General features: G+C 43.1%; 1 protein-coding gene across 4 annotated transcripts in view; it reads left to right on the top strand.

Annotated features, from left to right (window-relative positions):
• Positions 1-24385, top strand: part of EDIL3 (EGF like and discoidin domains 3) — a 462394-nt gene that overhangs the window by 250963 nt on the left and 187046 nt on the right. For all 4 annotated transcript variants that reach the window (XM_090038214.1, XM_090038211.1, XM_090038215.1 and 1 more), the window contains one exon: positions 16903-17016. In XM_090038214.1, the coding sequence (XP_089894340.1) occupies positions 16903-17016 (114 nt within the window). The remainder of the gene's footprint in view (positions 1-16902; positions 17017-24385) is intronic.

Below are 24385 nucleotides of genomic sequence, written 5' to 3'. Positions count from 1 at the left end.
GGGGCATCCCACTGGGTCTGTCTTCACTGCCCCTCTTTATAAGGGCAGACCTTGTGTGATCCTAGTGACAGGAGGCATGTCCAGGCAAGGGTCAGCCCCGGTGTACTGAGCATGTGTGCTCCACGCAGGGATGTGCAGTTTCAGGTGTCTGTAATGGTGCGGTACAATGATAGAGTTGCTGGTTCTGCAGGGTCTTTTCTCTTTCAAATGCTGGGTTCTTGTCTCTGTTCCTGGGTGAGGTCTATGGTTCCTGGATGAATCAATGCGAGGTGATGGCCCAGTCATTACAGGCCATTCAGTAAAGCCCTGCTACCATTGTATTTCAGTCATTCCCAATCACTCTCATCCATCTGGGAACCAATTTACATGGGAGGGGTATGTGACTCATACAGTTTCAACACAGAGGATGCCTGGGCAGAGGACACAAGATGGAGACTTGACATACAAAATGGAAACTTGGCATTACTTTGGTTCACTTACAAACCACAGGCCTAAACCATACAATATCCATATAAAACAATAAAAATCAATACGAAAATGATAATAATACAATATACAACAGTAAGAATCAATACAAACCTAATAATAATACAGTATAAAACAATGGATATCCAAAACCAAAAACTTGCTACCAAAATAAAACTGTTAAAGCTTATCCTAAGTCTGAGCTTGCTTATGCTTGTCTATAGGGAATAGAGAGGGAGAGAAAGAAAAGCCAGAAATAATTGGGGGAAGGGAAGGAAATGCATATCTATCATATATATAAAAGAAAAACTGGGAGTTTTGCCACAAGGCGACAAAGGCTGCCATTCATTTCCTGCTTGCTAGCCTAGGAAGTGGGATTCAGCAATACCTTTTTGTTTTAGTTTATATACCTTTTTATTTTATTATTATATTCATTGATTGATTCCTTTCAGTTTATTACTACCCCCAAATCCTCCAAAGATAAGAAACTATGAAACACACCATGAAGCATGCCTCTTTGCTATATCAAGCAGGCATGAGGCTTCCACTAATTATACAGGTAGCAAGGAGAGGAGAGCAGTACCAGTGCCATTGCCTGTGCCTGAGTCTGCATCCCCTCCAAGAGCACCAGCCATACCCTGCCCCCCCCACCATGACAACAAGAAGCAGTACCAGCATGACCGTATCCTCCACCCCCATTTCACTTCCCATGCTGAGCCTTCCAGCACCAAAAGAAGAGCCGGAGTCAGAGCTGAGCAAGGGAAGTTCTGGGGAAGTAGGGAGAATCATCTGAGTTTGTGCTCTACACCCCTCAAGTTTCCCCTACAGCCAGGTCTCCTTCCACAGAATTCACTTCAGAGGAGGCTAGAGGGTGCAGAGGCAAGTGTTTCAGCTGACTCCACTCCTCCTGTTCCTGTGCCTCTGCCTCCTGAGGAGGGGGAAAGTGCAACAGCCACACATGCAGCCTCACCTCAGAAGTGAGCGAGTAGTGTGGTCTTGGATCATTTTGAGCTGGCAGATGATTCCAAATATGTTATCTGCCTACACTGCCAAGCCAAAACAAGCCAGGGCAAGGGAACAAAACACATGAGCACCCTAGCGATGCTGATTCATCTCTGCAGGCACCACTCGCTTGCCCTTGCTGCCCCTCAGTCTGGCAGCAGTGGAAGCATGCCCAAAGGGAAGTCCCCCTCTCACTTCAAAGCTCCTAACACCCCAAAGCAGAGGCAGAACACCATGGAACAGTGGGGGAAAGGCAGACAGAAATGGGGGCATGTTGCAAAAACGAGCAAGATCACCCAGAGCATTGGAGAAATGCTTGCTGCAGATGACCAGCCCTTCTCCTTAGTTGAGCAGCCTGGGTTTAGGCAACTCATAGTGCTCATCACTCCATCCTACCAAGTGTCCATACGCATCACCTTCAGCAAGACAGTGGTTCCATCCCTGTATGAGGCATACAGGGAGAACTTGAGGGAGGAGCTGTGCAAGACAGGTCTGTAGGTGGCCTTACGCTTCACCTTGCACATCTGGAGCAGTCGGGGTGGAGATTTCACCTACCTATCCCTCACAGGACACTGATGCAATCAGTCAAGCCATCAGTGGGCTCTCCTTCAAGGTGAGGTGATGGATAAGTCCAACACGGCAACAGATATCATGGCAGCCATGAACCATTTGGTGCAGAGTTAGCTTGTTGGGCAGGGAAAGCTCACCCACGGGTTTGTGGTCACCGACAATGGGGCCACTATGGTCAAGGTAGTCCATGATGCCAACTTTGTTGGCATCCACTGTGGCACACAGGCTGCACCTCATTGTCAGGGATACCTTGGAGGGGGACAGGGCTGCCAGTGATGGTGCCAGCATCACCAGCAACCTCTTTTCAAATACAGGAAGGTGGCAGGCTACTTCCACCAGAGCATCAAGGAGGGCTTCAGGGCAAACAGGTAGAACTGAACATCCCACAGCACAAAATCATGCAGAATTTGGAGACTCAGTCGAATGCCACATACCTAATGCTTAAGAGACTGGTGGAGCAACAGAAGGCCATACATGAGATGGCCCTGCTTGGGGAGACTGGATTCAGAAGCCCCCTTAACAGAGCCACCATCTTCCAGATCTTGGTGGTCTGTAAATTCCCTTTGAGGATCAGGCCTGAAAGATTGGAGACAGGTGGTGTTCTGTTCTTGTCTTTGATAGATTTTTGTTGTACGCTCGTTCTGGTGTGCAGTTCTTGCTTGATGTCTCCATGTATTTATGGAGACATGTATTGTATTGTGAAGATATTTCCATACTGGAGATATTGTTGGCAAGTTTTGCATGTCTTATCATGGCATGGCCTGGATCCATTCGGTGTGTTTTGGGTCAAGAAGTTGGCTTTTGATGATGAGGTTAGTGAGGTTCAGTACTTGTTTGAATTTACAAATCACTTTTCACAGATGAGCCTGTGAACTGCACTTCATCAGCCTCCTAGGTACAGAAACTCATGGACTCAACATAGACATTGTAATTCTGACACACTACAATCTGCCAGACATCTGACTCCCCAGGTACCTCTGCACTTTTACATACGCTGCTACATCCCCCTTCTCCCCTCTCCCCCGTCCCCCCCCCCCCAGCCTGTCCCTCACACTCTGATGCATTTCATTTCCATTTTCACTGACTGGCTTTCTTGCCTGCATTGCACGCCAGCCCTTGGCTTCTTTACTATTCTTTCCATCCAGGAAGAGCACACACACCAATTGCAGGTGCTTCATCAGCCTGATGAAGTGTTTTTCAACCCAAAAGCTTGCTAAGATATATTTCTCTATTCAGTTGGTCTACCAAAAGATACCAGATTAGACTGACCCACAGAACCTTGTCTGCCAATGCCATGTCCTTAGACCAACGCCCTAGCACCTGCCCCTGGTCAGCCAGCTAGAAGGACACAGGGCCCTGAGCACATCTAAGCCCCAGGGCTGGGGCTGGCAGGGAGAGTTCTCTGGGAGCTGTTGGAGAAGATGCTTCCTCCACTGTTTCTCCCTCCACTTCACTCCACTCCCAGAGCAGAGCTTTCCCTGCCGCTTAATTTCCCCCCTCCCCCTCAAAGCCTTCCCCAGACAAGGATTACCCTAATCTGGTGAAGGTGTCAAGACTAGGGGGGGAGGCAGCTGTAGGCTGAATACCTGTGTGCTCCCTCTATAGACCAGAAAGAGATCTATAAATACTAGATACTAAAAATGGATGCTTGTTCATAGCTAATGTATTCCCTCCACCACTCTCCCCACATTCCAAATGAAATGCTATGGATGTTTTTTAAGGAAAAAATTGAAATTATGACCAAAACACTTGTGACAGAAGTTCTTGACCAGCTCTTCAGTATATATAAAGATGAATATTATTCTCTCAATGAAACACAAACCTAGTAATGCAAGAAAAATGCTAAAGCTAATTCTATTGATCTACCTGACTAAGTACAAACAGTCAGAAACCCTGAGGCTGAATCAAGTTAATTTTCACAGGTTAGTCTAAAATGCATAGATTGAACTGAGAAGCAAGTGAACCGGCATTCACTTGTGATTCTGGTAATGCAGCCACGTGCCTGCAGTGGCTCAGGCCAAAAGTCTGCGGGCACTAGACTACACCTTCCTGCTTGGCTGAAGCAGACAGCTTGGACCAAGGCTAGCCCAGCCACCCTGCAAGGTGGGAGGGGGTTGTAGGAAGGTGCAAAGCATCCTGGGATGTTGGGTGACTGTGCATTAACTTGAATCTGGAGGGGATCTGGAACAGTGGTTCAGTAAACTGTTTTGACCTAAATCAGTTAAGCCTGATACTGCATCAATCCAGGTTTATCTTAAACCAGTTTGGGCCATTTCAAAAGCTGTGTATGTGGCCTGAACTTCTGTTATGTTACAGATTTGAGCTGAGTTCTAATCACTTATACCCGTTTATGTGTAATTTCTGTCCCAGCCTGTGTGTGTGTGTGTGACTGTATATTCTTACATAGTAGTAAGGTCATATAACTGTCAAAATTTGTTCCTACACATGTGGGTCTTTATAGTCACAGCTGTGGAAGTGATTTGAAGATTGACACTTGTTTCTATGCATACTTGTACTGAACATTTGGACTTGTGCCTGGGGCTAGTTTCTAAAGTGTTTCATCTGTTTTGTTAAAGATACCTCTTTCGGGCTTCAAAACACAACTCTAGTAAATCTCTCACCTGATGAATTCTGACATTCTTCTTAACTGGAAGGAGCAGTACCCTTGCTTATGTTATCTGCAGTACTCTTACTTACGTTTTTGCTGAAAGAACCAGAAATGTTCTTAATAATCTGGGAGATAATGCCATAATAGATTTTTCTAGACAGAATTTACCCAACAAGAGTTATAGCAGAAATTTGTGGCAATAGAATTTAGCAGAAATGCAGCCTATGGTGAGATGCGATCAGGGACAGAATAATGGTGTGTATTTGAGGATAGTAAGAAGCTTGTGCTTACTATCTGGGTCCATGAGTACAATGTCCCCTTCATGTCTTCAGATATCAGATAATCAGGATATCTCTGACTAATGAAATGCTTGGAGATAATATCTGTATAACAATATACCAGCTGAGTGGTATATGGGTGTACGTCTTACCTAACTGACAAGCCTCACTGTCTCCTGAAGTTGCCAAAATAAATAACTAAATATTTGAAGTCAAAAAACCAGCTGTTTAAAAAAATATCAAACTCTGATATGTTATTGGTAGTTCAAAAACATTGACCTATCTTGAATCAGGCATTCGTTTTACTTTAGTTTGAATATGATATACTGACATTTATAGGGATTATATATCAGGTTTTCTCTCTGCTTAATGTAAGGCATTTGTATCAGGAAAATAGTTATGCTTGCATTTTTGTTCCAATGGTAAATGGAAAAAAAATGTAGTTAGATGTCTAGCTACCAACTTGCACTTGCAAATAGTGATGCGATCTGATAACAACATTTTTCTGTCTAAGAGCTGACCTGAACCTGACTTTAAATTAGAACTATTAAGAATAGACTTACCATTTGGGTACCTTCAAACAAATAGTTTGAACTGTCTACTTTTGATGTTTCCAAATGTTTAGGTGATGCTTATGCTCAATTTTAAATTCAAATATTAAAGACAGAGCAGATAGAAAAATAACCTTGTAAATCGGAACTGTTTTCATAAATTATGTAGCCTAAGAAATGGATACTTAAATGTAAAGTGACATTTATTACATTTTATCCAAAGCCATCTTGCTTTTGTGGAAGGGATATTATTCTGCCTGTCAAGCTTTTTAATCTTTCAAATGTCATTGTTTCAGTAGGTAACCCACTCCTAGGAGAATACTAGTAAATTCTACTTTTATTGAATATCTTGGGTGAAATTCTCTGCTGGTGAAATTTGATTTGGCGAAGTTTTGTTAACTCAATACACCTGAACCAGTCCATACCACCAGAGAATTGGTTCCCTTTCTATATTGTAAGTTGCTCCAATATTCACTAACAAAGTTCATCTTATTGTAAATCTTATTTTCTGGTATTTTTAGATTTCTTTTTTTAAATATCCACATTTAACATCTTTCTCAAAACAGTCCATTGAATTTTTTCATATTTTGGAGATGGTACAAGCTAGATAGTGTTCAATCTTAGTAACTATGATATCATTAAATCTTTCAGTACTTCTGAACAATAAAAGCCATAAAAAGAGGCAGAAAAACAATTCTAAAATATCTAACCAAAGTTAGTAAAATTCCTTGCTCAAGTAGCTCCATTTGTAACAATAGTCAAAGCTAAAATCTGACTCAGAGATAATTATTCCAGAATCTCAGTTTCTTCAAGTTGCATTCAGTAAGTGGTTTGGGGGGGTGGGAGGGGGGTTCTATAAAAGCATTTGAATCCAGTTATTAGTCATCAACACGCCTTTGAGTAGGACGGGGAAAAATAAGTTAGTTGTTTAGGAAATTGCAGTGTAAGGTTTTAAACTTCAAATTTTCAGTGTATAGATTATGGATAATGTGCAGCAGCATAGCTTTGCTGAAACCAATTTTATTTAAGCTGAAGATTCGACCCTGTGGGGTTTTTTCTATCTGTATCAGTGATTCTCAGTTTGTTTAGACTCTAGGCACCCCATGTTAGACTCAAGATAACCTTTGACAAATGCCAGCTCTTAGCTTTCACTTTTTTTTGACTGTGGAAAAATAATAGAGCAATTCTACTACGACGATCTCAAAGATCACAACATATCAGAATATTTTTGACACAGTGGATTCTTATATGGAATCTCTGGGTTTATCTTCTGAATCCTGTGTAGGTATTTACAAACCTAACTGCTAATATTTCACAACACCTTGTTGCACCCTTAAAGGATCTCATGGCATTCTAGTTGAGAACCATATAGCCTATATGGTCATTCTAGCCCATATGGTCACCTTCTTATGTAAATCTATTTAAATCAATAATATAGTTTTGTATTTATTTTGGATGTATCATAGATGTATTGTGACTGGGAGCATAGGAGGCTGGCTACGTTGCAATGCTATACTGGTAAAATTGTATCCACAATAGAGGGTTTTGTCAACAAAACCTGCCTAGTATAGAAAAGGACTTTAAGATAAATCCTTTTTGGGACTCTAAAATGAGACTAAGGCAGACTTCACGTGGTTTAATCCACCAAGACTATGATTCAACACCCACCCCTCCTTGCTTAGTAGCTATGTAGTTCTGGAGGTGCCTCAACTCAAAACTTGGACGTGCCTATCTTTTTCACCTAAAGTTACCTATGTGCTTACTACTTTCTAGACATGCCCTGAACAGCATGATCTGAGTAGCTCTTGCCTAAACCCCATTAGGATTCAAGAACTCAGCAAAACGGCGCTTGAGTGCTCTGAGGGGACCTGAACCAGTAGGCCTGCTCACAGCTTGCATTATGCAGACTGACAGTTCTTAATGTCATCAGAGAAGCCAGTTAAAGCTGTGTCTATGTCCGAATCATTGAATCTCTCCAAATCTCTTTGAATAGATTCAGAGGGTTCCCATTCAATTTGGAGAGACTGAAGAAGGGGTGGACAAAATGCGGCCCAGGGGCCAGATGTGGCCTGCCAGGCCATTCTATCCGGCCCCTGGGGCCCCTAAAAAATTTAGAAAATTAACATTTATCTGCCCTGGGCTGCCTGTCATGAGGCCCTTGATGGCTTGCCGAAACTCAGTAAGCAGCCCTTTGCCCAAAATAATTTCCTGCCCCTGGATTAAAGGGTCTCCTGATTCAATCTAGAGACTCAGCTGCTGAATCGGGCCAAATCTCTGCCAAATCAAATCAGCAACCAAAGCTTCGCACAGCCCTAGACAGCAGGGTCAGAGGCAGTTGCAAACAGGGGAGGCAGAAATGAGTGGGGATGGGACGTGCAGCTGAGGACAGGGTGGGGAAGAATACTTACTTGCTTTGCAGACTTAAACAAAAAAAAGTCCCTTGCTGCAGCTCCTGTGGCATGGTCCAAAAGTGGGGGTGCAACTGCTCTACTGCACTCTCTCTGAATCTGCACATGGCAGGTCCCTTGAGTTCTGGTCCCTGTTTTCAGGATTGTTTCTGATTTCTTTTGTTCCTGTGACTACTTAATTTAAAAAGCACAAACAATCTGTAAAGCAGGGATCAGGAGTGAACTAAAATTGTCTTCAGAAAAATCTGCTTTAGGAATTCAAGAATTTGTTAAATTACTCATATTTCTATTTATATCAATTTGTAATCATGGTAAGATGGCACCTCTTAAGAGAATATATTTGCATCAGGAGGAAGAAATAGAGACTTTACATAGAATAAAGCTTAGTATTGTAATTAGCTACATCTAGCAATCTGAAAAGGGTCTGACCCCAGTCTGTAGAAATCACATTTATTGAAATATTTGACATCTCCTTGTTCACATAAAAACATTATAATCAATTGTAAATTAAATAACTTTATGTTAAAACTTCTATTCTCCTCTTTAGTTAAGTTCATTTTCCCTGTTACTGAAATCTGTTCTGCTCTTACACGTACTACTAGAATACACTAGTCTTTCTTCACTTGTCAGATATAACTTGATATGGTCAATTTGTTTGCACTGAGGGAACCAAAGCTGTCTAATTTGCTGAAAAAAACGAAGGAGAAACTGACAGACAATTATTAAAAGCTTCCATCTTTCCACATTCATTATAACTAATTGCTGACTAAGACTAGAGTATGAGGATTGGTGTAAAAATGACTGATACTTAAAGTTCAATCTCTGTTTTTCTAAATCAGCTTCACTGACACCATTAAATATGCTATAAAGTTGTGCATTTTCTTGTCTGCATTTCTCATTATGAATGGCAAACCAGAGAAAAGCAAATATCTTGATAAGACATTATCTTTATGCAGAAAAGCTTTTAAGGGGACGAATTACCATCTTTAATTCACTATGTGAAGGACAGCTCGTGTTCATGTTGTGTGTGCAGGTGTGCTTTTGTTAGTTCACAGTAACCTTGAAGCTTGTTATGGAGATATTAGCTTGTATTAAAATGATGAGCCACCTGAAGAAAACATAAGCCAAATAAGGAACTGAATTACCTAGTTCAATTTTATAAATAGATGTAAAGAATTTAATTTACCACTGAGTTCTTTCTGTTCTTTGTTCATTAGCCCTTGATATATTTTATTTCCAAGACAAAGAGCTGTTACTTTAGTTCTCTTTCTTTTTAGGCTGAAATCCAGGTAATAACCCAGGGAAATTGTAGTCCTTCAATATTTGATAACCTTATAGGCAACAAATTATAAGACCAATGTGATGTATAAGACACTCTGGGTCATTCACAGCCATTAACTCCAGTGTAGATGGAATTTAGCTTGTTAACGGCATTGAGAGTGGCTGCATATTGAATTGAAGACCCATTGGTGTATTATCCTGTCTTCATAACAGGAACATTTCCAGATTTACAATGCATCGTGTATTTTCCAGACTGCAAAGACAGCAATCATAATTTGACCAAACTAAGTGGAATTAACAAGGCTTCTCACATCTTGATTATTTCAGTGATACTGTTTTGAAGCATTTAGTGTTGGATCCAGATTTATTAGTAAGTTAATCACAGAATCATAGGGTAGGAAAGGGCACAGATGCAGAATTTGTTATTCCTGTCCCGCTTTTTCTTAAAAATCTCCAAGGAAGGATATTCCATAACTTCCCTAGATTTATTTTTTTCTGGTGTTCCTATACTTACAGTTAAGAAGTTCCCCTGAGATTGATATAAAAATGTTTGCTGAAGATCAAACCCACTACTGTTCATCCTTTTTTGTGCAATAGTGTGTTTCCATCTTCTTTATGATAGCCTTTAAAATATTTGGAAACTGGTAACATGTCCTACTTTCACCTCCTTTTTTCCAAACTCAGACTACCTCAGACTACCTCATTCCTTCAGCCTTCCTTCCTACGGCTTGCTTTCCACACCTTGTCATCTTAGTGATTTTTCTCTGGAACCTCCAGTTTCTTCACCTCCTTCTTAAACTGGGGTGTCAAAAATAGTCACAGTACTTGAGCTGAGGCTTCCAGCCACAACAGGAATATTATATACTTATGACTCCTTCAGATATGTATTTGATATGTGAATTCTGTAGCTATACCTACTTTTAAGCTGTCAGCTCCCTCACACAAACACCATGCTGAAGAAAATTATTGTGGTTTGTGACAGTACACAACTCTACTCCAGTATGCTACATATAATGGGTAAAACTGGGGTTGCACCAGTTCAGCTCACAGCACAACATGCGTCAGTGGGCATATAATACAATGCAAATATGATGAAAGCTGCTATCAACATGAATCTTAGGATTCAGTGAAGTATCTGTTATAAACTATCACCATACCCCAACCCCTCATCAAACCCCAACCTTTTGCCTGGGCAGGAAACCTGTTATTTTATTCTCTTGTATTTCCAAGCAGCTACAGAAATACGTGCCTTGAAATATTTAGTATGCTTCAGATCTGGGGAATGTTATATAGTATAAAAATAAACATGGGTCTGGAACAGTCTTATGACAGTCTTTCCTATTCTGTAATCTCTAACATGTACAGCTTGTGCTGCACTGCTAGAGGGCTAGTGAACAGGTAACCTAGCATGCTTTGCTAGAGCAGCTTTTTTGGATATTTCAGACAGCAGCCAAAAGCAACTGAGCACAAAGGAAAGTGTTGTTTGGCCAGCTGTCTCACTGAGGAGATGTATTTGAATTCCCCCTTGAACAACTGTTCCAAGGATTGGATCTGCAGTGGCTTTCTGGAGATGACAAGTAAAAGAGCCAAAGAAATCCTTTCCTTGGCCATAGTCATCTACAGGTACGTTGTGCTTCAGCAGTGAAAGCTTCCAGCCCTGGTGGTCCTTTGAGGACCACGATGCTGTCACGGGCATCATGTTAGCCCACTTGGAGGAGGCACAACACAATGACATATAAGCTGCAGCACTGCAGGCCTGGTGTCAGCCTATTGCTGGGTATTACTCGTGAGCTCAGACTGGTAGGAGCGGCTCATGCTTGAAATCTGGGATGATGAACAGTGGCAGCAGAACTTTAGGATTTCCCATGACACATTCATCAACCTTTGGGCTGAGCTGGCCTCTGCAGCACAATGATGCTGGGTTTTGGCACTCCCTGTTCATTGAGAGATGTAATTTGGATGTGGTAGAGGGTATGGAGAGATGTGGCCCTGGTAATTTGGAAACTGATGCACACAGCAATCAATGGTGATAATGGCCATGCACGAAATGTACAATGCCATACTTGATCTGGGACTTACAGTTAATTTGGCTCAGGGACCTACAGGAGTTTCATAGTTTCATAGTTTCTAGGGTCGGAAGGGACCTGAGCAGATCATCTAGTCCGACCCCCTGCCATGGCAGGAAAGAATATTGGGGTCAAATGACCCCAGCAAGATGTTCATCTAACCTCCTCTTAAACACCCCCAGGGTAGGAGCCTGCACCACTTCTCTTGGAAGCTGGTTCCAGACCCTAGCTGCCCTGACCGTGAAGTAGTGCCTCCTGATATCTAACCTAAACCTACCCTCTGCCAGCTTGTGACTGTTATTCCTGGTCACTCCTGGCAGTGCTCGGAGGAACAGTGACTCCCCCAATGCCTGCTGATCCCCCCTGACTAGTTTATAACAGGCCACAAGATCCCCCCTCAGCCTTCTCTTTTGGAGGCTGAACAGGTTCAGGTCCCATAGCCTCTCCTCATAGGGCCTGCCCTGTTGTTCCCTGATCATGCGAGTGGCCCTCCTCTGGACCCTCTCCATGCTGTCGACATCCCTCTTGAAGTGCGGCGCCCAGAACTGGATGCAATACTCCAGCTGCGGCCTGACCAGTGCCGCATAGAGGGGGAGGATCACCTCTTTGGACCTGCTCGAGATGCATCTGTGGATGCATGCCAAGGTGCGGTTGGCCTTCCTGACTGCATCCCCACACTGCCGGCCCATGTTCATCTTGGAGTCAATGATGACCCCCAGATCCCTTTCCGCCTCCGTGCTGACAAGAGGGGAGTTCACCAACCTGTAGGTATGGTGCCGGTTGTTCCTCCTGAGGTGCATCACCTTGCACTTGTCTGTGTTGAAACCCATCCTATTCACATCCGCCCACCCTTGTAACCTGTCTAGGTCTGATTGTAGCCTGTTGCATCCTTCCAATGTACCCATGTCCCCCCACATCTTAGTGTCGTCAGCAGATTTGAACAGGGTGCTTTTTCCCCCTCATCCAAATCACTGATGAAGATGTTGAACAGTGCGGGCCCGAGGACCGAGCCCTGTGGAACCCCACTGCCCACGTCCTTCCAGGTTGAGAAGGACCCATCCTCTACCACCCTCTGGGTGCGGCCCTCCAGCCAGTTGGCGACCCATTTGACTGTGTGGGTGTCTACACCACAGCCCCCCAGTTTCTTAATGAGAACAGGGTGAGAGACAGTGTCAAAAGCCTTCTGGAAGTCCAGGAAGATTATATCCACTGCTACCCCTGCATCTAATGATCTGGTGATCTGATCGTAAAAGGCCACCAGGTTGGTCTGACAGGACCTGCCACTGATGAATACATGTTTGTTGCATGGGTTCATTGAGTTCATTGATGGATTCAAAACGATAGCCTTCATGAATTGCTTGCGGACCATCAGTGGGATCCACACACCTATTCTGTGCCCCCTTCATCGCACGTCAGATTACATAAACCATAAGGGATTCTTTTTAGTTATACTTAGGGTGACCATATATCCTGGGTGAACTAGGGCAGTACTGGCTTCCATAGTCCAAGCCAGTCCACCTGATCCAGTCTGCCAACCTTGCTCCTGCCCAGCAGGAACTGTGCTTGCCTGCCCAACTGTCTGGCACACTATGCCACTTCACATCTCTGCTGGACTCGACTCCAGGGCTTTTGACCAACAGGCCAGGACCAGACTATGGAAGCTGGGACTGCCTCAGTTTGTCTGGAATGTATGGTGACCCTAGTTATACTGTAGGCAATCGTGGGGCACTTCAGGTGTTTCACTAACATCAGTGTTGAGTGACCAGGCTGAGTCCACAATGCCTTCATATTCAGGAGCTCCAGTTTCCTGGAGATGATGGAGTGGAGGAAAAAGGAGGAGTTTGCTCTCAGCACTCCCACCATGGATTTTGGTGAGTTGACCATTCCCCGCTTGATTATTGGGGACCCAGCCACCTGCTGGTCCCCCATGACTCATGAAGCTGTACACCAATTGGGTGGACTCCAAAAAGGAGATCTTCAAATACCAGTTGAGCAGCTGTCAAATGGTGGGGGAATGCATCTTTTGGCACCTAAAGGCCACTGGGTGGTGTGCCTTGAACTCAGGCTGAGAAATATTCCCAGTTTCATGGCTGCTGCCTGCATCTTCCACAATACTTGCAAAGCAAGGGAAACCAAGGCAGCTCTGGACGGAGTTACCTCAGGGGAAGCACCTGACACTTTGGATGGGGCCTGAGCTGAAGCAGCTTTCCTAGCCAAATGTCTCATACAGAACCACCAACAAGCTGTTCTGATCAAAGAAGCCTTGGCTGATGACTATCTAGGATAACCTTATGCTAGATAGAAGGGAATTCAGGATACCTCTAACCTATTTGTTCGTGAACTGTTTGTTTGCCATAGTGCACATTTAGCAGTCTTATCCATTTCTCCAGAACATCTCAGTAAGCATCTTTCATGCTAACTATTGGATTGATCACTCCCTGTTGTGTTGTACTTAACGTGTTTCACTGCTTGAACCCATGGTTGCTCACATTTTAAGCAAGTTTAATACATACTAAGTTTAATGTGTGACATGACACTAGGACCATCTTTCAATATGGCCATAGGTGAGTAGCTTGCAATAGCAGGTTTCTCAATACAGCCATCAGTTTGAAACAAGGATAGGGAGCATTTTTTAAACTTAGATTTCAGAAGAGTCCAGGACAGACAAAGTTCAAGACAATCAGTAAAACAGAAGTGATAATACTTGAAGTTTTGTAAGATGTATTTTCCATTGAAAATTGTGACCAGCTCAGTTCAAGAAACCTGGATTTGTGTTCTTGCTATAAACAATAACCTGCATCAGTGCTTCATGTTACCAATTTCTCTTTCAATGTGAAGATGACTCAACCTTCCAAAAATTGTTGCTGATCAATAAAAGGCACAACAGACTATTTGCATGTGCCCGGGGTAGCTTCTAAACTGAGACTTCGATATATGTATAGCTTCCAAAACGGAATAGGATACAAGTGTGCAGAAGACTTCTAGATCCTCTACCAGATGCACTGTATTTAAACTAAATGTATTTCTACCTTTAAAAAAAAGGAAATGGGGAAGTTTCAAGCTTGCGTTTACGTTTTTTATGTACTCATGTTAAAAAGAAGTGTAGCCGTGCCATATGTTATGAATGCAATTAATTTAATGTAAGTACTAGGAAAAGGATCATAAACATAGTCAACAAAGAACTCTTTGCCCTCTAAATGTTTTTAAGCTAGTTTAGATAGGGTAAAATGCAGAATATGGGAAACCATGTGGCTCTGTACCATTCTGCATATAATCAAGATGTGAAAGGGTTATGCTTGTATTACTGTGTGCTAAAAGTCATCTCACAATATTTTCTTTCTCCATCATGAAAATGATTCCAATAATCTTTTTTCTGAATTGTTTATAGATAAAAGCACAAGAGCAGACTGTTGAAATTTAGTGTCTTTGCATATTGCGTACTAAGTAGTCTATGCCATATAGTCCTTAGTAAATGTACCTACATGTACAAAGCATGAAGCAATAAACTCCGGCACATATTGTGCCGATGTTTATTGCTCCTGAAGGCTGTACTTACGTGTGTGCAGGACTACAGCATGTTGAGCTGGGTCAGCTAGCAGAGGGTCTGGTGATCAGCCTGGCAGCCTGGGGCTGCTCCAACCTGGCTCAACATGCTGTGGAGGGGCTGGGTGGGGCACAAGGGTGCTTCAGCATGGAGCTCGCCAGCAGGCAGCCCCCACACTGAAGCACCCAATGGGAAAGAAGTTCTTCTTGGTCACAATGGCTGACTTGCTTTAAATTATGATCTCTGGGGGGTGAGTGGACAATCACTAGTACAAGTCCTGGAAGTGATATTCACCAAATCAGCAGGTCAGGTAATACAAGGGAACTCAGTCATACCCCAGCCCAAGGATGGGACTCTTCTAAGAGGACAGGGAAGCCCAGGGCTTCTGATGGCAGGGTTAGCTGCCTGTATACAAATGCCAAAAGCATGGGGAACAAACAGAAGGAACTGTCCCTTCTGCTAGGCAAAAATATATACAATCTCATAGGGATAATGGAGATCTGGTGGGACTCCATCTATGATTGGACTCCAGGTATTGATGGCTGTACCTTGTACAGCAGGGATCATGTTGCAAGGAAGGGCAGGGGTGTAGCTCTCTATGTGAAGAAGCAGTACACTTCCCTACAAGCAAAGATTAGCACCCATGGTGGACAACTTGACACCCTCTGGGGGTGAAGGGAAGATAACCATAGGAGTCTGTTACAGACCTCCTAACCAGGAAGAAGAGCTTGACCATGAATTCGGTAGGGAACTGGCAGAGTCTGCACACTCTTGGTGCATGGTTGTCATTGGCGACTTTCACTACCCTGATATCTCATGGAAAGAGCATTCAGCTAAAACTGATCAGTCGCATAGCTTCATCACTTGATATTTAGGGGAAAATACATTTTAGGCTGCAAACGCATTGGTGAATTTTTGGTAAATTTTGCTAAATGGTGATATTGTTGTTTCTTCTGACCTCTCTAAGACATTTTTTCAGTCCTGCAATATAAGGTAAAAGATAAGTTCTCAATTTAATGGTATAACCATTTAGCTTTTTCTTACAGGGTATATGTATGGGGGAATGTCCCAAAATGTTTTCATATTTTCTGTTTGGGAATCACCAACATTTAATTTCTTTCTTTTAATACTCCCTGTCAAATGTATACTACAGGTTTAGGAGGGAGGGGAATATTTAATATTCCCCTTCACACTTTCTGCTTCAGTTAAAGTTTGCTATACAAAACTCTAGAAACTCCCGAAATTAGCTCCTATATTTTGAATTTAACACAAGCTTACAATAAATTTGCAAGCTACTGAATTAAGCTATTAGTTCCAATTTCCCCGCTAACGCATGCACAGCAAGGGAATTACTTAGTCACTGTAACAAACCTGTCAATTAGATGTTTAATGAATTAAGATGAACAGAGAGACATTCTTAAGTGACATCTATTGCTGAAAGAGAAGTTGTAAATGGTATTAATTAGCTATTCTGTTAGGGTTCATTGGATTTATTTATTTTGAGCCTAATTGTGACCTGCAGTCTGTACCCATACAGAAAAAAAAGAGAACAGGGAAATAGGGAGAGTAAGTATTGCTTCACTCCTTTTTTTTTCAGACTCATATTAAGGATCATGGCACAGGATGCTTATTTCCCTTCTACACAGGTTGGCATGGAATGCATGGGGTAGGAAGGGGCGGGTGTGGCGGGGAAGGAAAGGTTGGAGTCTTAAAGTTTCATCTGTCTAATGCAGAGGGAAAGTGATTTCTGTCAGGTATATTATGTTGCAAATTACTTGTTCCCTGAAGCAAGGGCATAACCAAGAAAGATAGCCCTGGGATCAGAAGTATTTCTGCCATTATGGCCACATTTTAGCTTTTTATTCCCTTAGTAGGACATTTCAAACAAGTAATGTGTTTGTGAAACTAGCCAATTCTATACTAGAGCAGATCTGTTTAGGATACTTTTGCTTTGATTATATTTTGCACAGTTTGCATTTTTTCTGAACATGCTTACTATTACCGAATTGTTTGCTGTTACTAAAATACTAATATGGGTCCTCAGAAAACATTTGGGTTTTTTTCTGTTTAAAACATGCTGAGAACTTTTAAAAGGTTTCTGTAGTAATCATGACTCTCTGTTTCTCTAGATGTAAATGAATGTGAAGCTGAACCCTGTAAGAACGGTGGAATTTGTACAGATCTTGTTGCCAATTATTCCTGTGAGTGTCCTGGTGAATTTATGGGAAGAAACTGCCAATATAGTAAGTATTGTAATTATCTTGCAAATCTATCTATATAAATTCTTTACTTGATGCATTGCAGAAATAACCTTGGAATAGTACCTAAGATCAAGTCATATAATTAATTTATGGCTAAATATAATATTAAGACAAAAGAGACATTCTATTTATTTTTAATAAGATAACTGGTTTTCTAGACAAAAGGAATGCAGGAGATTAGATTTTGAGGGAGTCAATAAAGCTTTTAATACAATGCCAAACAGGAAATTAGTAGTTAGGGTACAGAAAATGAGAATTAATACAAGAATTGTAAGGTATGTAAGGTGATGGTTACAGAAGGGATGGCAATGGGTTGTACTAGGAGAAAACTATTAGGCTAAAGAGAATTTACTAATGGAGTTCATCAATGATTAGTCTTGGGATCAGTCTTATTTAATTGTTTTATTAATGACTGGCACAAAAGGGGGGAATGTACTAAAGCAATTTTGTGATGAAAAAAGCTGAGGGACATTGTGAATACAGAGGTGGATTGAAATATCACAGAAAAAGAATAGAAAGATAGTCAGAGTTGGTGTAAAAAAATGGGATAAAATTTAATAGTACAAAATGCAAGGTCATGTACTTAAGGACTGATTGCAGGAATTTCTGCTATAATTTGGGAGCTCATTAGTTGGAAATGATGGCAGAGGAGGAAGCTCTGTATATAATAGTCAAGAGCTACCAATGTGATGCAGCAATGACAAATGCAATCCAAACATATCTAGGAGAGGTACTAGACCAGGGGTCAGGAACCCCCGGCACGCATGCTGAGGGAGGCCATTTTGCTCAGCACACCACCGCCAGTCTGGGCTCTAAGCAACTGCTGCCAGCCATGGAGCCCAGGCTTCTCCCAGGAGGCAGCTTGAGGCTGCAAGCCGTGCTGCAAGCAGACTGGGCTCCATGGGCTGGCTGCAGCTGGGACGCTGCAAAGAGCAGCTCTGGGCTCCAGCATGTTGGCACTCCGGCATCTTCCAAAGTAGACATTGTGGTTTTTTCGACACTTTGGCCAAAAAACGTTGCCTACCCCTGTAGTAGACAGTCACTGATGGACATCATCTGGAAAAAGGCATACAGTTTTAGTCATTCATGTTTAAAAAAGCTGAATTTAAACTTGCACAGTTGTAGAGAAGAGCTGATAGCATGCTGAAAGTAAAGAAAATCCTGTCATATAAAAGGAGACTGAAAAGTGTGACTTGTTTAGGCTAGTAAGACAAATGTGAAAGGTGATATAGTTGCTGTTTGTAAATATATCAGGGATTAAACACCAGGGTTGAGGTAAAGGTGACATGGGAAGAGGACTGTTTCAGTTAAAGAACATAGTTGATACAAGCAGCAAAGCAGCTGTGAATCAATTTGGACTGAACATTAGAAAGTTTCCAGACATCAGTACAAAGAGGTTCTGGGACATCCATCCAATGGAGCATTGGGAGCTTTAAGATGGATTTCTCAAACTTTATGGAAGAATTACATGATTTCAAGGGCATTGCCTAAATGACACAGGAGTTACCTTTTGAGGGTTTGGCTGCACTTATTTCTCCCTACTAGAAGAAACTGATTTGGGTCTGCCCAGCCTGACTGCAGCGGCCACTCAGTCTATGCTTGGGGCCAGCCCCCTGCTGGCAAGAGGGGGCTTATTCTGTCAGACACTGTCCCAAATGCAGACTGAGTGGTGGTTGCAGCCAGGCCAGGCAGACACAGCTGTGGTGCCCCGGGGGCAGAGCAGGAAATAAGCCTGCTCCCCACCCCCCCCCAGGGGACATCTGGCCCCACCCCTGCCCCTGCCCCAGCCACTGCAGTGGCAAGGGGGGAGCGACTGTGATGGGGGAAGCAGCCCCCGTCACAGTGTCCCCAAGCCAAGCCTCTTCCTGGCGGGGGGCTGCACTGCAGCTGCTATGGGCTGTGATGGTGCCGCAGGGGGCTTGGAGAGCTCTGGCCCCCTCTGGACCCCAGTGTTGCTGCATGAAGCCCACCACAGCTCTGCCTGGTCTGCAGCACAGCACCCCCACCAGGAAGGGGCTTGCATTTTCCAACATTATGACAGGGGCTGCTGCCCCCATCAAAGACCCTGCCCCCTCCTGCTGCAGCAGCAGCAGGGCGGACAGCCAGACCCCAGCCAGCAGGGCCCCTTGTGGGGGCAGGGATGGGGTTATTCCCCCTCCCTTGGCATCTTATGGAGGGATTGGTAGGGGGCTCATCCCACCACAGGGAGCGAGCATGGCGGTGACAGCAGGCAGACCCGGCTGCCAGTGCAGATAGAGGGGAGACTAATCCTCCTCCCTGGCCCCCACTGCCTCAGGGGCCACGGTGCCTGGCTGTTGCTGCAGCGAAAGGAGAGAGCCCAGCAGACCTAATTCGGGTCCTTGCCCTTGGGACAAAAACGGGGGGATTAAGCCCCTCTCTAGCCAGGTCAGCCTGGACTGGCCACACCCTCCCCAGCAAACTTCCCTGCATTGGAGGGTGAACTCTAGCACCCCCTAGCACCTGGTCTAAGCAACTGCAGGCATGTGTCTGCATTGCCTCAGACCAGAGAGAATATTTGTCCTGTTACAAACCAGTTCAGCTTAGGCAGGTTAGACTAACCTGCAACGGTTGTATCAATTTAGGCTCTGGATTTTTAAATGTCTGTCCCTAGCCATGGTGGCAACTGCTCTGACTTCAGACTGACGCACTTAGTAGCAGTGGCAGAAACTGCGGCTCCAGCTCCGAGAATACAGCAGCAGTTTCAGCCCTCACTGTGCAGCCTGTGATGAAGCTGGCCCTGTTACCACTACATACCCTCTAGCACAGCAAGAGCTGTAGCTCCAGCATGGGGCACATGGTGGGAGCCAGTAATCAGAGAGATAGGGCCATGGCAGCGATAACCAGCTAAGCAGCTGAAAGGCACTGGGACTGTGTCCATAGGCTGTATCCTCTCTGCAGGCCATATGTTTGACACCCTGGCCACAAAGGGTTCAGGGCAGCAAGAACTGACGGGTTGAAGATTCATTTTGTTAAGTTTTGATAGACTGAGAAGACTGTTTTATACAGCTTGAAAACTGCACGAGTACAGTTACTGACTTTGACTCAGTGGCCTTAACAGATTTAATAGCTGTCTCGTTTCCATTTTTTTTTCTTGTTTGTTTATCAATTCCAGACCCTCAATTGGGGATGTGTATTTATAGTGTAGAAATTCAGAAAGCATTCAGTGGTGTCATGTCGACTGTAATCCATTACAGGATAGTTTCTAGCTATTTAGTTTTGACAGTCATTTATACAGGATATGAAAGCCCTCCACACTTGGGTCACATCCTTCTAAATTGGAAAATGATACAGCTAGCCAGCTAAATATGTTTCAAAATAGGTAATTCTGAGGAACTGATAGGATGCATCTCTTTTTCCTCTTAGCCTCTCAATCTTTGAAATTTACTCCAGGAACTATATGGAGGAAAAATTAAGGGCTGCACTGTGCATGCAATATAGCTTTTTTAGTGGAATGACATATCAAGTACTACTTGATAAATAGAAAAGTTGGATTGTTTTGATCTTTATGTACCATGAAGTTCAATGTAAAATTTTTGATAGATCATGTTATGGTGACATTTGCTCAGCTTATTGAGAATAGCCAAGATATCATTTAGGAATTCAGTAAGGATTTGTCCCTTGGTATTTGTCCCTTCTATTTCTTGGAGGATAAGAAATTTAGGAGCCATAAAAAAAATTCAGAAGTTTAGTCACTTATAGGCTGTTTGTAGACAAAATGAGGGGCATGTGTGCATGACACTTTAAAGTGAGTGAAGTGCTTTTGCACCACTTTAATGGTGTTGGTATTTGCACATGTCAGCAGCATATTGCATAGTAATTCCAGCTGCTGTAGCAGATTTGGTGGCATAATGTGCCTTAAATAACTTGGGGCATGGCAAACTAAAACTCCTCTGAGGAGTTCATTTGCTGCCCTACAGCCACAGGGCAATGCACCAGGCTGTGTGCATCTCAGGGGCTCTGCACAAAGCTTGTGCAGGCAGCCTGGCAAGAATTTTTTTTTTTTCCTGGAACCTGCCTGCTTTCCTGAGCTGCATGGGGGCCCAGTGCTTCCCTCTGTGGCTGCAGTGCCCCCTGGGATTGCCCGAGCCAGGTGCCTGCGGGTGGGTGCTGCCTGGGGTGAGGTGCGCTGTTGCTGCAGAGGGAAACACCAGCCCTCCTTTCCCCTCCACCCCCCACCTCCCCCGCAGCTCACTCTGCCCACCAGCAGCTCTCTGAGAAGGGCGGATGGAATATGAGAGTTCTGCACTACAAAGTTTCTGTTCCAGAAAAGGAAGTGATGTCAATAAGCAGAACTGGGAGGAAAAAAACATAAGGTGTATCAGAAGGAAACAGGAAAAGCAATGGAAAGCAAGGTATTTACTAAAATCAACAAGTACGCATCAAAAAAAAATGTTCGACTCCTTAGTTATGCCACTGTCTGTACTCATAATGCTCAGGTTACATTATGGTGTGTTTAAAAAAACATAGGCAAGTGGCTTAATGTTTATGCAGACTACAGATCACTGAATTACCCCTGTTTTGGGAGCTCACGATGTCTTCTCTAACTACTTTGGCACAATTTTACTAACTTTGCACATTCACTTGTGAGCTATAAACAAACTACTTTTAGTGTAGTTAACAATAAAATGTTAACTTTTATTCATATATCATTTTATTCATTATTACTGGGCACTATAGCAGCTCCTTCAGCTAAAGTTATGAACACCTATTTTATAAAGATTTTTACTGTCGTCACACCTAATTATGTAATTGCAAGTAGTAATTACGCCTTCTAATTACATCATTACACATATTTACACTAATTATATAATTTAATGTTGTTATGCTAATTATGTGAATACATAATTACTAACTAAAAATTATGCCAGACACCTCAAAGCATTCTAACCCAAACCACAGAAAACTAGAAGCATCAAAGTTAGAGAGGGAGAAAGTGGTATTATGTCATACAGTCCATCTCTCTGTATCAGTGTTTCAGTTCTATATTTCACTAGTACAGTTTCTGTATTACATATAGATTGAAGTATCCCAAATTTCCCACCATTTTCCATAAATGTATTTCACTGTTTAATATAACTTAATGTGTCAAGGTTTGAGGCTTTTTCCCCCCTTGACATCCAAACTAAAATTTCTTCTACATGGGAGGTACAGGCCAGGCTGTAGTTGAGTCGAGACAATTCTTGATCCTAGATTTCCTTTGTTGGCACTGTTGGTAGAATGGGAGTAGGAAGGAAGCTTTCCAGGGCTTTCACTTTCTAAACTAAACAGTTTCATTGATTAGTATAACAAAGCCATGCTTAAATCACCTTGGTGTATCCACTTTCACTGCTGCTATGTTATGAGTTTTGGATAAGGGCTCAACACCTCTGAGCTGATAGGAATGGGGAAAGGAATTGGGATAGGAAAAAGTCATCCTAGCCAGAACAATAACTCTGGGTCCCAGCCCTGTCTTTATTCTTGGACTGCCTTATCTAGGTTTTTGTTTTGCTTTGTTTTAAAACTCCTTCTTACTCCAATTAACCCTTCTTTAATGATTTGTCCTAATTATTACCTGCCATATACCTTTTTCCACCAAGCTGCACCTGCTTCTGTAGTCCAAATGCTCCTCAGTTTTGGAAGTGATAGTAAGAAACAATTAAAGAAACAATTCATTCTCCATAGTATGATCTCTTAAAGACTACATGAGTATTCTGTGGAAACCCAGACAGTAATTAATGCTGCTTGGATCTTTTTTTACCATATCACCATGTCTGCACAAGTTTGGAGTTCTTCAGAGGAACTAGTAGAAAACTGTGATGCTTTGCTGAAGATAAAGGTGGAAAACACCAGGGAGAGCATTGGCATTCTCAAAGCATTTGACATCCACAACTTTGCCTGAAAATAGTCCACAAGATTCAAAGACTGACACCTTCCAGTCCTATGAAAGTCAAATTGCTACCATTTTGATTTCATCTTTTTCACAAGTTTTAATTTCTCAGCATTTAGTTTCCCTGAAATATAACATCTATCATACTGCATTCTGTGATCCCGTTATTTATTTTAAGCTGACTTGAAGTATTTGTTGAGCAGTAACTTCATTAAAGCTTTCTCGTTAGCCCTATATACTCTGTAAACTCAGGTAAAGATCCAGGAAAGACTGAATTAGAGTCCTGTAAATGGAAACGCCAAACTATCTTGCAGGCAGCTGGCAATCAATTTTATTGGTATTTTGACTGTTTTGGTTGCATTTAAAGATGCAGACCATAGATCTGCCTCTTTAAATCCCATACGTGGTATCCATTTTCAAGAAAGGGAAGAGGGATGACCCTGCAAACTACAGGCTGATCAGTCTGACTTTGGTCCTGTGTAAAATTTTTGGAAAACTTAGTAAGGAGGCCATCATTTGCAAGCTGGAAATGAACAGGGCGTTAAGAACCAATCAGGATGGCTTTGTTGAGGGTAGATTGTGCTTGACAAACCTTGTGTCCTTCCATGACCAGGTAACTAGCCATCTGGACAAGGAACACATGGTAGATGTGATCTGCTTAGATTTCAGTAAAGCCTTTGATTTGGTTTCCCACAGAATTCTTTCAAACAAACTTGAGGGTGCTGGACTTGACCAGTCCTCAGTGAGGTGGGTGGGCAGTTGGTTTAGAGGCTGCTCCCAGCGATGGGCTGGCCTTATCCTGGAAGGCAGTCTCCAGTGGTGTTTCCCAGAGATCTGTGCTTGGACCTGTGCTCATTAATATATTCATCAGTGATCTGAATGAGGGTGTTGAAAGCTCAATTATTAAGTTTGTGGATGATACCAAGCTCTGGGGAAATGCAGTCATACTGGAGGATAGGGCCAGGATCCAGGAAGATCTCGACAAGCTGGACTTTTGGACCATTGGGCAAAGCAGAATCAGATGAAATTTAATACAGGTAAGTGCAAAGTCCTTCACCTGGGTAGGAAGAACCCTCACCACAGCTACATGGTGGGTGGTGGCGCACTGGCTGGCACAGAAGCTGAGTGAACACTGAGGGTTACAATTGACCTGAAGATGAATATGAGCCAGAAGTGCAATGAGGTCGCTAGGAAAGCAAATGGTGTTCTGGAGTGCATTAGCTGATGTGTGTTCAGTAGATCCAGGGAACTGTTCCTCCCTTTCCGTTCAGCACTGGTGAGGCCTCAGCTGGAGTACTGTGTCCAGTTCTGGGCACTGCACTTCAAGAGGGACATGGATAAGCTTGAGAGGGTACAAAGAAGGGTCACCCACATGGTCAAAGGCATGGAAGATAAGCCCTACAAGGAGAGACTCGGGGAGATGAACCTGTTCTGCCTGAGTAAGAGAAGGCTGAGAGGTGCCCT

The sequence above is a fragment of the Crocodylus siamensis genome, chromosome 3 (genome assembly GCF_052110815.1).
Source record: "Crocodylus siamensis isolate JL-2025a chromosome 3, ASM5211081v1, whole genome shotgun sequence".
Lineage (NCBI taxonomy): Eukaryota > Metazoa > Chordata > Crocodylia > Crocodylidae > Crocodylus > Crocodylus siamensis.
The sequence above is the reverse complement of the archived record's forward strand: the minus strand, read 5'-3'. Positions and strand labels throughout refer to the sequence as shown.